The sequence below is a fragment of the Aspergillus ambiguus genome, assembly GCF_047715705.1.
Source record: "Aspergillus ambiguus strain CBS 117.58 unplaced genomic scaffold BDV59scaffold_39, whole genome shotgun sequence".
In the NCBI taxonomy this organism is placed as follows: domain Eukaryota; kingdom Fungi; phylum Ascomycota; class Eurotiomycetes; order Eurotiales; family Aspergillaceae; genus Aspergillus; species Aspergillus ambiguus.
This window is the reverse complement of record NW_027395552.1, coordinates 207,516-219,863: the sequence shown is the minus strand read 5'-3', so window position 1 is coordinate 219,863 and position 12,348 is coordinate 207,516. Positions and strand designations below refer to the sequence as shown.

Sequence of the window (12,348 nt, the reverse complement as noted above, 5' to 3'; positions counted from 1 at the left end):
CTCCCTATTTATTCCATTCTGATTCACTATTCATTCCATGCTTACCCCTTCTGATTCAGACCCTTCATTCTATTCAGATTCACAGCCCATATCTCTGCAATATATATATGTGGCCTGCTTTCCCATGATTCTTTTGAGGATTAAGGACATGAGTTTCCAAAGAAGGTGTATTCTATTCTTCTGACTTATCTCTCACTTTCTACTTATTCCTTCCTTAGATTTCTATGCGTTCCTCCTAGAGATCTAAGTATTCAGCGAGGAACATTTAAAGTCAAATCGAATTAGTTAGAATTCTTCTGCAGCTATACCGAACTCCCGAGAGTTCCATACTTAGTATATAGATTCTAATTAGTCAGATCTGCCCATAAAGGTTATATTTAAGATTTTTAATATTAAATTATTAATTTTAGGGCTTAGAGTTAGTTTAATATAATCTCTAAGCTGCTTAGTAATCTTATAAAATAATAGAATTAGAGATTCATGGTCTTAGTTAATAAAATTAATTAATTTATCGATCTATATAGCTGAGAAGTATGGCTAAATATACTAAATAGCCTCAAGAAAATCATATAAAGCTTTACTTAGTAGATTTATCTCGCTAATATTTACTTTAGAGGTTTTAGAGTATAGATTCTTCTATCTAGTAGTATAGCTCTTAAGCTAGTAAGGTTAAATATTAGATTCTTAAGTCTTAAGCTAATAGTATTAGCTAATAATCTCACGTTTTTGTGCTTTATTTAATAGTACGAGCTTGCTTTTCAATATTTTAAGGTTCTAGTAGGCTGAAGCAGCTCCTATAATAGCTTGCTTATTTAAATAGCTTAGTAAATTCTAAATAATAACTTAGATTAAGATTAAACTATCTTTCTAATTATTGTATTCGCGTAGTTAGAGCTTATATTTACATAGTATATCTTAGTATAGCTCTTGATTAGCTATTCCTAGGTCTCGAATCGATGTGGCTGAGGCCTATATAGTTAATAGAAATAGATATATAGGCCTAGCAATTAAAATAGGCTTAATAGGTAGGTCTGGGTCGATCAGATACCAGACCCCCTTATTCTCTACTATTATCTTTAAAGACCTGATCTATAGGATCTAGTCCGCTAAACTTAATAAAGTCGATATTCTCTCGTTCGAAGTAGCCATCATATTAGCTTAGTAATTAGTAAAATTAATAGAATAGTTAATAGAATCAGTCGAATCAGTTAAATCAGTCGAATCAGTTAAATTGGTTAAATCGGTCAAATCAAATTAGATAGGTAAGGAATCCGGGCTTATAACTATAGAACTCTTAGGAGTTCTATATAGCTGTAGAAAAATTCTAACTAATTCGATTTGATTTTAGATATTCCTTACTAAATACTTAGATCTCTAGGAGGAACGTATAGAAATCTAAGAAAGGAATAAGTAGAAAGTAAGAGATAAGTTAGAAGAATAGAATATACTTTCTTTAGAAACTCATGTCCTTAATCCTCAAAAGAATCATGGAAATAGTCTATATATATATATTGCAGAGATATAGGCAGATATAGGCTGTAAATCTGAATAGAATAAAGGGTCTGAATCAGAAGGGGTAAGCATAGAATAAATAGTGAATCAGAATGGAATAAATAGGGAGTGAATAAATGACTTAGTATGGCACGCATAGGGATGATCCAGTAAATAATGCAGTGATTCAATAAGCAATGCAAAACATGAACAATCCCGAAATAGTTAATTGGAGGCATCAGACCATACGTCTGACAATATAGATATTATACTAAACGTTTACTATTAGTATTAGTAATATAAAATCAAATATATATTAATATATATTTCTGCCCTATATATCTAGGTAATAATAACTTTCTTAAAAAAATAGAATTTATTATTTATATTAAAAATATTTTTTTTTATAAAGATAATAATAATAAAATATATTATTACTTATTTTTAATAATTTTTTAGAAATTAAATAATATTATAATCATATATTTTTAAAAAATTAGTAGAAATAATTAGGGATGCACTCGGTGCGGGTCGGGTACAATCCGCAGGGTCAAAAATGTATCCGCGCGGGTTGCGGATTCTTAAAAATATAATCCGCACCGCACCACAACCCGCATAGATTTACTGCGGGTAACCGCGCGGGTTAAAAAATGCATAAAAATACATAAAATTCACTAATTTTACATAAAAATCCATAGATGCATAAAAATAATGAAATTTATGAATTTTTATGTATTTTTATGCATTTTTTAACCCGCGCGGTTACCCGCAAACCATGCGGATCCTACTATTAGAACCCGCACTCCATGCGGATAATAGATTCTCTAACCCGCACCGCACCGCTGCGGTGCGGGTAGAGAATCCGCGCGGATTTGCGGTGCGGGTTGACAACCCTAGAAATAATTAAGTTAACTATAGTTAATCTTACTAAAAGATTAACTGGACCTAATTTTTTCATAATATAGGTAAAAATAAAGTATCTACCTATTAATTAGTATTTAGATTATAAAGAAAAATTTTAATCTAATTTATTTTTTTCTTTACTTACTTTAGTTAGATATTTTAAACTATTTTACAGTTAAATTTTATATAGAAATATAATTATTTTATTAATAAAAGCTCTAAAATAGTAGAAATTAGATAGAGATATAGTACTTAGTTATATATAGTACTTATTTGCCGAATATACTAGATCAGAAACTTGAGCTAAGTGTTTACTATAGTCTTCTAAGGGAACTTTATAATAATAAATATCTTAGATAATATACTATAAAATAAGCAAATAGAGTTATAAAAATACAAAAGTAAATAGAAAAAGTAAAAGAGAGTAAATAGTCTACTAAATTAATAGCGTGAGCCCACTACTAAGGATATGCTATTATTTATAACAGTACATGAGCTATAGAGTCTATGGAATGTAGATTCCCTGAAGGAGAGACAAAGAGGGCTACTAGGCCCCCGCGTAATCGGCTGGCCCACTCAAGCGTTAACTGTACCTCAGCCAAGCGGCCAATTTTAAAATAATCTATTTGGACCTAGAGTAATCCGCTAACCTCAATAAGCCTGAAGTTACACCCGAGAGAAAAAGTATAGATACGCAAATTTCTTCATCTCCTGTATGTCATCAACCTGCACAACTTTTTCATCATTGAACATCACCCAAGACAAGCCCTCCTGACCAGGTATGGCTTTCCTCACGAAGGCAACATAATGTCTGTATCGTGTTAGCTGAGTTCAAGTCCTAGGTCATGGAATTTGCTTACCCGGCATGCACTGACGAGCCCTTGTGGCATACAATCGAACGGAGCTGGTAGCGAGCCGGTTTCGAATCAAACCCTTCTGGTTTAGAATCAACCCCCCCAAAACTGGCAGATTCCTGGCTATCGTCCGGTTCTGTTATATCAGGGTGACTGAAAACCCAGTCAATAGCCCGGTTGACATCACCATCCGTAGCGGCCAACGCCATCCGTGCACGGGTCACATCAATACCCATCTCTTCCAACATCGCAACACTGGCAGGGTCCTGCTCCACTTCGTGCCCCGTCACACCCGGCTTCGGTTTGAACGGCTCATCGATATCCGGATCATCCATGTGGGCAAAGAGCCAGTTCATTGCGGCCTCAGCATCGCTGTTTCCTGTCATCAACAAGGCCTTCTCGATACGTACATTTGGGAAACCCATGCTTGAAAGCTGTTCCGCAGCGGCCTGATCGGGCACGAAGGAATCCGAAGGGTCCGCATTTTCACTTTCTGGAAGAAGTTCTTCGCCCTCCTTTAAGCCGGGCGAAAGGTAGGGGCTGAAATCTAGTGGTTCATCGCTCACTTCCACTGGGATATCTAGCTTTGTAGGTACCCAGTTGATCAGCTCAAAGCGCCGAGCATTGACGATCAATTCCTGTGGTAGCGTCCTGAATGAAGACCTTTTGGAAAAACCGTCCTTGCTACCACATGCAGGACAGCTTAGCTCAACTACCTCCTCAGCAGTACACGCACTCAGGCACTCAAGAAGGGTCACTGGATGGAATCGAGTCGGCCCATTTGGATCGTTGTCAGCGGGTGGTAAGCGATGGGCAGGAACTGGGATCGAAACATTGTCCTGTTTGTCTTCTTTATAGCGAACTCTCTTGCATTGCAAACACTGAAGGCGCTGCTCCATGATAAAATTAAAGCTGTCAACGGGATTGACCAGAGGGCCAGGATGCTTTGACCGGTTGACTAGCTTGAAAACATGCGTTAAAAACTCAAAGGAATCTTGTTGCCGCATGGTCGAGAACTCTTCATGCCCACGGCCAACGAGATGTTTGAACATCGTTGGTGCAATGCCTTTTTGATGCACCGGCTCGGAGGGATGGGGTGACGTAGTATTATCCGAGTCAGCCCAAGAGTAGCGACCGGAAAGAAGACCGTCAGCGAGCTTTTGCATCTGCGTTTCGAAATCCTCCGCTGGAGTTTGAGAGTAAGGTGGTTCCTTTTCCACATGATAATATCTCCGCTGAAACTCTGGGAGGTCAAAAATGCACTGGACGACGCTCGAAAGATAACAGCTATTTCCCAGGTTCCTCAACCCTGTGAAGCCAGGGCCGAAGATGGGTATAAGCTCATGACCATCCTCTGTTTTCATGGAGAAGTCCCATTTCAAATTGTGTTCAACTTGCATCTCCATTAGGCTCTTCTCGGTTTTTTCCCGTCCCGCTAGATTAATGCCCCAATGAGCAAGATGGGCGGCAAGTTCGGGGTCGACTCTTTCCTCATTGCACTTGTAGCAGTAGATATCCGCAGTGCCATCCGCTGTGATTGAACCCAGCTTGACTGCAACTCCGTGAGAGGAGCTGTCTGCATGGGCTAGGGCGTGAGAATTTCCGCCCATTCCACCAAATTGACTGCGTCCGCAGCCGAGATTGCCGCACTCCAAACAAAGCCACAGGTTCTCCTTGAGATCGCACATGGAACATTGGCTTAATTCTATACTTTACTGTTAGTTCTATCGGTATCCAATAAATCCACGGGCGGCTCACCTTTCGATTCGATCTGCTTTTGCTCATGTTGTTCGAGACACAGAGTGTGTTCACAAGGAGTGAACTCTTGCTCCCAAGCTTTCACTTCTTCTCTTTTCGAGTATGTCATTGCCTGCATCACACCCTCGACAACAGCGCCGAGGTTACCGGTGGACACGTCGACATTGTCGTTGGCGCAAGCGTAGCAGATGACCCTCGTGGCTGTATCGTAGATATCGTCCTCTGTCTCCGCAGCGATCGCAATTTTGGAAATTTTCTGCGGGGGCTCATCTCGCTGTCATAATTTCAATCAGCCTCAAACTATGTGGGAGACTCGGTGGATAGGGCGCACGCAGCAAACTCACCTGGACTTTCTTTCGAGATCGCTTGATATTGAGCACAAGTGGATGACCGAAGCGGTTGAAATGGAGAGACGCATGGTCTCTCTCACCAGTACATCCACCGTTGAAGCATGTGAGGCACACATTTAAGCCAGCTTGATCATCCTGATTAACATTAGTACCGTGACTGGGCTTCGAGTGTGTCAGGGTCGCGTACGATCGAGTCAAAACATTGCGTGCAGTCCTCTCGATATACGGATTGGGATTGAGACGGTGGTCGCAGGTCTGTTATAAAGCGGCTGTTAATAGAGAGACGGTGCAGAGTGGCGGTGGTTGATCTCTTTCAGAGCTAACCTTGAGAAGTGGCATGTAGACAGGAAGCCATGTTGTACGAACGAAGAGTATGAGAGAAGTGGGGAATAAGTTTAGCTTGAAGTTGGGGGGATCAAGACCGAGTACACTCCCAGGAGGCACGCTTGAGAGCTACTGGGGAAGGTTGTGAAAAGGCAACATGGTCGGTCGAAGCATTCATCGCTCGCAGGAAGTGGGGCTCAAGCTTGCCGCCGAAAGCAATGCCGCGGGGTATCCAGGCTGACTACACCAGAGGGAGGATCTGCCTAGTTTTCATGCCTCAGGCAGAAGTATGGTGGGTCCACTTAACGCGCTCTTGTCGCGTAAATAACCCCAACTTCGCGTTCCACCCATCCATCTTTCCATTCTGACAACGACTGCCCCAACAGCAGTTCTGGCGCAGTTTGTACCCTCAAGCCTTCACTGATCCAGGACAATCGATATTGTCTGCCTGTAAACAGATTCTTGAGCAGCTGGTTCATTCGGGCTTGGAGTGGTTCACAACGCTCTTCACCATGGCATCCGACGCGGCTTCCTATATCACTGTTGGAGCTCTCAGGTAAACGGTGACCCCTAGATCTCCTTAAATTGACATTAATGGCTTGAGTTAGTGCTATCTTCGATGAGACGAAACCTCAAGTCCGCGAGCCCATTGTTCAGTGTGTCCAAATTAAACCTTTGCCACCTCAACAGAACAATCAAGAGCGTTACAGGGCTGTCTTCAGTGATATATCGAATTATGTTCAGACCATGCTTGCCACACGTAAGTGAATCTGAGTTGTCTCAAGTGTTATAAATATTCGATTTAACATGTGTTAGAAGCCAACCACTTTGTCACCAGCGGCATGCTTCGGAGGGGCTGTTTTGTCAAACTCAAGTCATTCCAAGCCAATTCCGTGAAAGGAAAGAAGTATGTTCTCCGAAGTCGGCTGATTGCACATGATTAACTTGAGGGTAGGATTCTCATAATCTTGGACCTTGAAGTGTTGCAAGATCTGGGAGAGGCTGACAAGATTGGGGAGCCTAAACCTCTCGAAAACAAGGCCGAAGACGAGGAGAAGCCCCAGCCCACCACGATTTCCAGTAATGGTTTTTACGGGTCCAAAATGCAAGGAGCGCAAGGGCAAACAATGAACAGGGCTCCAACACGGCCTGCTGTTGCCTCAGGGCACGCTACCATGTACCCTATCGAGGCCATCTCGCCGTACTGCCACAAATGGACCATTAAAGCCCGCTGCACGAGCAAGACTAATATCAAGACTTGGCAGAACAGAAATTCTGGAGGCAAACTGTTTAGTGTCAATTTGTTGGACGATAGTGGCGAAATTCGAGCAACCGGTTTCAACGATCAGTGCGATGCGCTGTACGACCTGTTCCAAGAAGGGAGTGTTTATTATATCTCGACCCCTTGCCGCGTTCAGATTGCCAAGAAACAATTCACAAACTTGAATAATGATTATGAGCTCACCTTTGAACGCGACACTGTTGTCGAAAAGGTATGTGGGAACTGGCCGCTCACATTCTGTCTCAAGCAACTGAGTTTTTTCTAGGCGGAAGATCAGAGTGACGTCCCTCAAGTCCGTTTCAACTTCACAACGATAGGGGACCTCCAGTCTGTTGAGAAAGACACCACTACCGACGTCATCGGTGTTTTGAGAGATGCGGGTGAATGTGCCCAAATTGTGTCCAAGACCACAAGCAAGCCTTATAACAAGCGTGACCTTACGTTGGTTGATAACACAGGCTTTTCCATTCGCTTGACAGTCTGGGGTTCGACGGCCACGGACTTCAGTGTCTCGCCCGAGGCTGTTGTTGCTTTCAAGGGTGTCAAGGTCTCTGATTTCGGAGGCAGGAGCTTGAGCTTATTGAGCTCGGGCTCCATGAGTGTGGACCCTGACATTGAAGAGGCTCACCGACTCAAGGGCTGGTACGATGCGCAGGGCAGAGACGAGAATTTCACTTCCCATGCTTCTTTGTCAAGTGCGACCAATTCTTCAATGAAAGCAGACAGCTTCAAGACTATCGCTCAGGTCAAGGAAGAGCAATTGGGCATGTCCGACGATGCTGCTTACTTCTCTTTGAAAGCCACTGTCATCTACATAAAGCAGGAAAACGTCTGCTATCCTGCGTGCCTCTCTGATGGTTGCAACAAAAAGGTGACGGAGCTCGACCCTGGACAGTGGCATTGTGAACGCTGTGAAAAAACGTATCCTCATCCGGAGTATCGCTATATTATGCTTATCAATGTTAGCGACCATACTGGCCAGCTTTGGCTCAGCTGCTTTGACGAAGCGGGCAAAAAATTGATGGGTACTTCTGCTAATGAATTGAATGAGTTGCGTATGAACGATGACAAGGCAGCCGGAGATGTTTTTCAGAATGCCAATTGCCGCACCTGGAACTTCCGGTGTCGTGCAAAGACCGACCATTTTGATGGACAACAACGGTAAGTCCTTCTCTCATTAGTATGGGTTTTGAATCACGCTCATGAGGATGGTAGGATTCGCTACCAAGTGTCATCCGCCAATCCGGTAAACTACTCTGAAGAAGCATCACGTCTTGCAGATATGATAAATTCGTATAATCCATTCTAGGATGCGTCGTCAATTGCCTCAAGAAATTGAGATTCTCTGGTATTTATCAACACTAGGGCATCTCGTTTCGACCACCCAGATCGTATGATTCTTTCACGAAAAGCAACTGTCATGGTCTGGGTAGTGATACGCCCACCCGTGCATTAGCAGACAGCAGACTCTGCGGCAGAATTGATATACCATGCTAGTAACGTGAAAAAAATGCAATGCGGCTCATGTTACAATGGCATTATGTTAGTGTCAATGGCTTGCATCTGGCAATGTCAATGTCTCCAATGGAACTTGAACGTTTGGAGTTGCAGAAAGTGGAATGTTTCTCTTGCGTGTATGTGTTTTTAGTGACATACGACTAAATATTTCAAATAAATTGATGTAATTTAACCTCTTCCTTAGCAGAGTCTACGCTGTAGGTGCTGCTCCCTACGTAAATTTTGGAACCCACTGGACAACACTCCATACTTTCTGGTTGCTTTGGAAGTTAAGTGTCTTAGCATGATGGCCTTTGATAGCCCGCGGGCGGTGTGGCCAGCGGTGTTCGCCTCCCCGGCAGAATGTAGAAAAATTTTGTCGGGCAAGAAAAAGTTGCTACTACATCCATTAGATCCCTACTCAACGCAATATGACAAAGCGCGACTACCAAAATGAGCCCGCTGCTGAGGGCAGGCCGGCTAAAAAGGCAAAGGGGGAGAAGAAGGTGAAAGGAAAGAAATCGAAGTATTACACTCAAAATCCTTCACTCGACGCCATTCCTCAGTCTGAAATTGAGGAATTCCTTACGGCCAACTCTATCAAGATCACAGATACATTGTCCGACGCCTCGCCTCTCCGCCCAATTCTCTCCTTTTCTCATCTTCCGGAGTGCAACAGCAATCTATACCAACAATTGAGTTCATTCAAGGCCCCGACATCTATTCAGTCGACGACCTGGCCCTTGTTGTTTGCTGGTCGTGATGTTATTGGAATTGCCGAGACTGGAAGCGGAAAAACCCTCGCGTTCGGTCTGCCGTGTCTGAAAAAGATAGAGGACTCGAAGAAGAAGAAGAAGTCGAAGCCTTATCAGCCAATGGCTGTGATCATCTCCCCTACTCGGGAGCTTGCGATGCAGATCCATGACCAACTTCAGAAATTTGCAGGGCCCGTTGGGGCTAAAGTCGCATGCATCTTTGGTGGCGTGAGAAAAGACGAACAACGTGAAGTCTTGAAAACAGCGACTATCGTTGTTGCAACCCCTGGTAGGTTGAAAGACCTTCAGAATGACGGATCGGTGGATTTGGGGAAGGTCCGATACCTCGTTCTCGATGAAGCCGATCGCATGCTGGACAAGGGATTCGAACAGGATATCAAAGACATCATTAGTCATATGCCCGTATCTAAGCGTCAAACTGTCATGTTCACGGCGACTTGGCCTCCGTCAGTGAGGGAGCTAGCATCGACTTTCATGGCTTCGCCTGTCACTGTGACTATCGGAGGGGATCCCTCTGCGGATCCGCGTGCGAATACTAGGATCAAGCAGGTGGTGGAGGTGGTTAAGCCTCATGAGAAAGAAACCAGACTCGTGCAGCTCCTGAAGCAAAATCAGCGTGGTGCCGAGAAAGTTCTAGCATTCTGCTTATACAAAAAAGAAGCGATGCGGGTCGAAAGGTTCCTTCAAAGCAGAGGGTTCAAGGTTGCTGGCATACATGGTGATCTAAGCCAGGAGGCGCGGTTTAGAAGCCTAGAGGCTTTCAAATCTGGCGCTGCTACGGTTCTTGTTGCCACTGATGTGGCAGCTCGTGGGCTCGACATCCCTTCAGTCAAACTCGTTATCAACGTTACATTCCCTCTTACGGTTGAGGACTACGTGCATCGGATTGGCCGGTAAGCAAATCTCTTTCTCGCACGCGATGGATATAGCTCACATTCCATTCAGGACTGGCCGTGCTGGCGCTGAAGGACATGCGATCACCCTATTCACTGAAACTGATAAAGCTCAGTCTGGAGCGTGAGTACTCCTTGCCCAGCTCGATGGGGCTCCCTCACTATCTGCCCTTCTTCTAGAAGGAACACCTACATGCAACGGCGTAGGCTAATATCTCTACACAGTTTGATTAACGTGTTAAAAGCGGCGAACCAGGAAGTTCCAGAGGATCTTCTCAAATTTGGTTCTACTGTTAAGAAGAAGCAACACGATGCATATGGTGCATTCTTCAAGGACGTCGATACTACCAAGGCTGCCACGAAGATTGTTTTCGATGACTGATATATACTGGTACATATGATCATTCTGATTTCTCCCCTGAAAATCTCGTTCCCAGGGTTTGGCGCATTCTCGTGAAATATTTCATTAGGTGTTTTCTTTCAAGGTATAGCCTGTTATAGATTAGACTTGGTCTTATTCGGATAGAACTGAACTTACAAAGTGAGACCATAAATTGCACTGATTGCAACGTCTTTCAATAGGGTCTGGAAGCTGGTGTTGGGACCTCTCTTTCTAGCCAACATGGCAGACATTATTGCCCCCAGGATGTAGGTAGAAGACCTTAGACCGAAGTCAGTCATTTTTATTGTCGTCCCATTCCCGCTGAAGTATGATTTAATGAACGAGAAGCTCCAGGCTGTGCGGACTGCCATATTAACGATGTTGGCATATACCAACCCGCGCGCGCCGAGCTGACCGACTTGCAGGAATAGGAAGGCCGCGACAGCAAAGCATCCAGAAAATGCACCCATCCAACCTGCCTGCCTGCGAAGATCTGACGGACTTGCCGCAGAGGACACAAACGCCTCTGATATCCCATTAAATGCCAAAAATGGGATGTAGTAGCAGTAAAGTGAAAGTAAACCATCCACATCCGCTGAAGCCCATCGGTCACCGCCCAGCATATGGAATACTTGAGGTACCAGATACGGGCCAAGTGGTACCACTAAGGCAGACAGTATCGCGTAAGCCCACAAAATATCACCCAGATGGGCCTTAGCCGCGGTGAGATTCTCCATCTTTTGCTTTGTAGACCGGGCTGAGTTGAATAGTGATGCGAACATTGTCCGGCTGCTCTCTTCGATAGGCTGGAAGAGAATACGGGCTACCAGACCGCCATAATTGGAGGCGAGGGCATATGCACCCTGATCCTCTAAGGTTGTCATTGCTGCCAATATCATCGCATCGCCTTGCGTGAGCAAATGCTTTACGATTGATTGGAAGAAGACATTCGTGGATATCTGTATCAAGGGCCTAGGAAACAAATGCCCAACCAGCGCCGACATTTCGCTGCCATATAGTTATGAAATTGTAAGACTGATTTTTGTGCGGAGAATCCACTTACCTGGAGGGTATTTTGGTTAACAGTAATGAGAATTTATGCTCCTTTGTTACTTTGCTTGCGACCAAGTAGTAGCCACCGATAAGTGTAAGGGAATGACAAAGGTAGCCCAATGCAAATGGGAGGACTCCAATGTTGTACCCGCTCCACGAAGCCCAGAAGAACAAAGTACACACGGACAGGCTTTTTATCAGAGCTGCGCCCATCTCCACTGCCGCTCTATTTTTATATAGCATATATTGCTGTACTATAGCAAACAAGGGTTCCGTGAGAAGCTCCAGCAAAGTTGCAACGGTAGTTACCGCTACGCTAAGCCGATAAAAAGGAGCCTGAGAGACCTCCTCCGATGCTAAACGGGTGTAGGACGCAGCAAAAGCCATAGACAATGGTATTCCCATGCCGATGCTCAGGTAAGACATATTCACCACAGACTGAGATGCTATGCGCCGTCCTCCCGTATCTTCGGCTGGCGCCCTGCATGGTTTAGACGGAGATGCTCCCACATTGCTGTTGGCTTTTGAAGTAGACACGAGCGGCTGTCGCTGAATAGCAGTCCTGATGCTCTCTCGAGAAAAATAAAGGATTGAGATGAAGTATAACTCAAGCTGAGCTGCAATCCCCAACGTTGCTGGTGATAAGCTTCGCAGAATCAATTGATTTGCAATGAAGGTGAAAAGTCGCGAAGATAGTTGAATGATGATCAAAAACGACGTTCCAGATGCTGACGATGCCAGTATTCTGTCGACATCTTCGCGCGGTCGTGGCATGATTTGTTGCG

At 44.2% G+C, this 12,348-nt stretch overlaps 4 protein-coding genes across 4 annotated transcripts; 2 read left to right on the top strand and 2 right to left on the bottom strand.

Annotated features, from left to right (window-relative positions):
* Positions 1 to 2,830: 2,830 nt before the first annotated feature.
* Positions 2,831 to 5,846, bottom strand: BDV59DRAFT_105143 (ubiquitin-specific protease UBP14). Its single transcript, XM_073686515.1, has 6 exons — positions 5,681 to 5,846; positions 5,544 to 5,611; positions 5,351 to 5,491; positions 5,007 to 5,280; positions 3,255 to 4,953; positions 2,831 to 3,205 (listed from the first exon to the last, which is right to left on the bottom strand). The coding sequence occupies exons 1-6, from the start codon at positions 5,709 to 5,711 to the stop codon at positions 3,061 to 3,063; spliced, it is 2,358 nt and encodes a 785-aa protein (XP_073544502.1). The 5' UTR covers positions 5,712 to 5,846; the 3' UTR covers positions 2,831 to 3,060.
* Positions 5,847 to 6,192: 346 nt separating this feature from the next.
* Positions 6,193 to 8,301, top strand: BDV59DRAFT_195541 (replication factor A subunit protein RFA1; the record flags this gene model as incomplete). Its single annotated transcript, XM_073692588.1, has 7 exons — positions 6,193 to 6,236; positions 6,289 to 6,440; positions 6,497 to 6,587; positions 6,636 to 7,173; positions 7,228 to 8,123; positions 8,178 to 8,208; positions 8,272 to 8,301. 7 exons carry the CDS (start codon positions 6,193 to 6,195, stop codon positions 8,299 to 8,301), a joined length of 1,782 nt encoding a protein of 593 aa, XP_073544501.1.
* A 532-nt stretch (positions 8,302 to 8,833) lies between these two features.
* Positions 8,834 to 10,586, top strand: dbp3 (RNA-dependent ATPase DBP3). The gene is made up of 3 exons (XM_073686514.1): positions 8,834 to 10,128; positions 10,181 to 10,252; positions 10,354 to 10,586. Exons 1-3 carry the CDS (start codon positions 8,891 to 8,893, stop codon positions 10,508 to 10,510), a joined length of 1,467 nt encoding a protein of 488 aa, XP_073544500.1. The 5' UTR covers positions 8,834 to 8,890; the 3' UTR covers positions 10,511 to 10,586.
* A 76-nt stretch (positions 10,587 to 10,662) lies between these two features.
* Positions 10,663 to 12,337, bottom strand: BDV59DRAFT_195539 (putative nuclear division Rft1 protein; the record flags this gene model as incomplete). Its single annotated transcript, XM_073692587.1, has 2 exons — positions 10,663 to 11,518; positions 11,574 to 12,337. The coding sequence occupies 2 exons, from the start codon at positions 12,335 to 12,337 to the stop codon at positions 10,663 to 10,665; spliced, it is 1,620 nt and encodes a 539-aa protein (XP_073544499.1).
* Between the last annotated feature and the right edge of the window lie 11 nt (positions 12,338 to 12,348).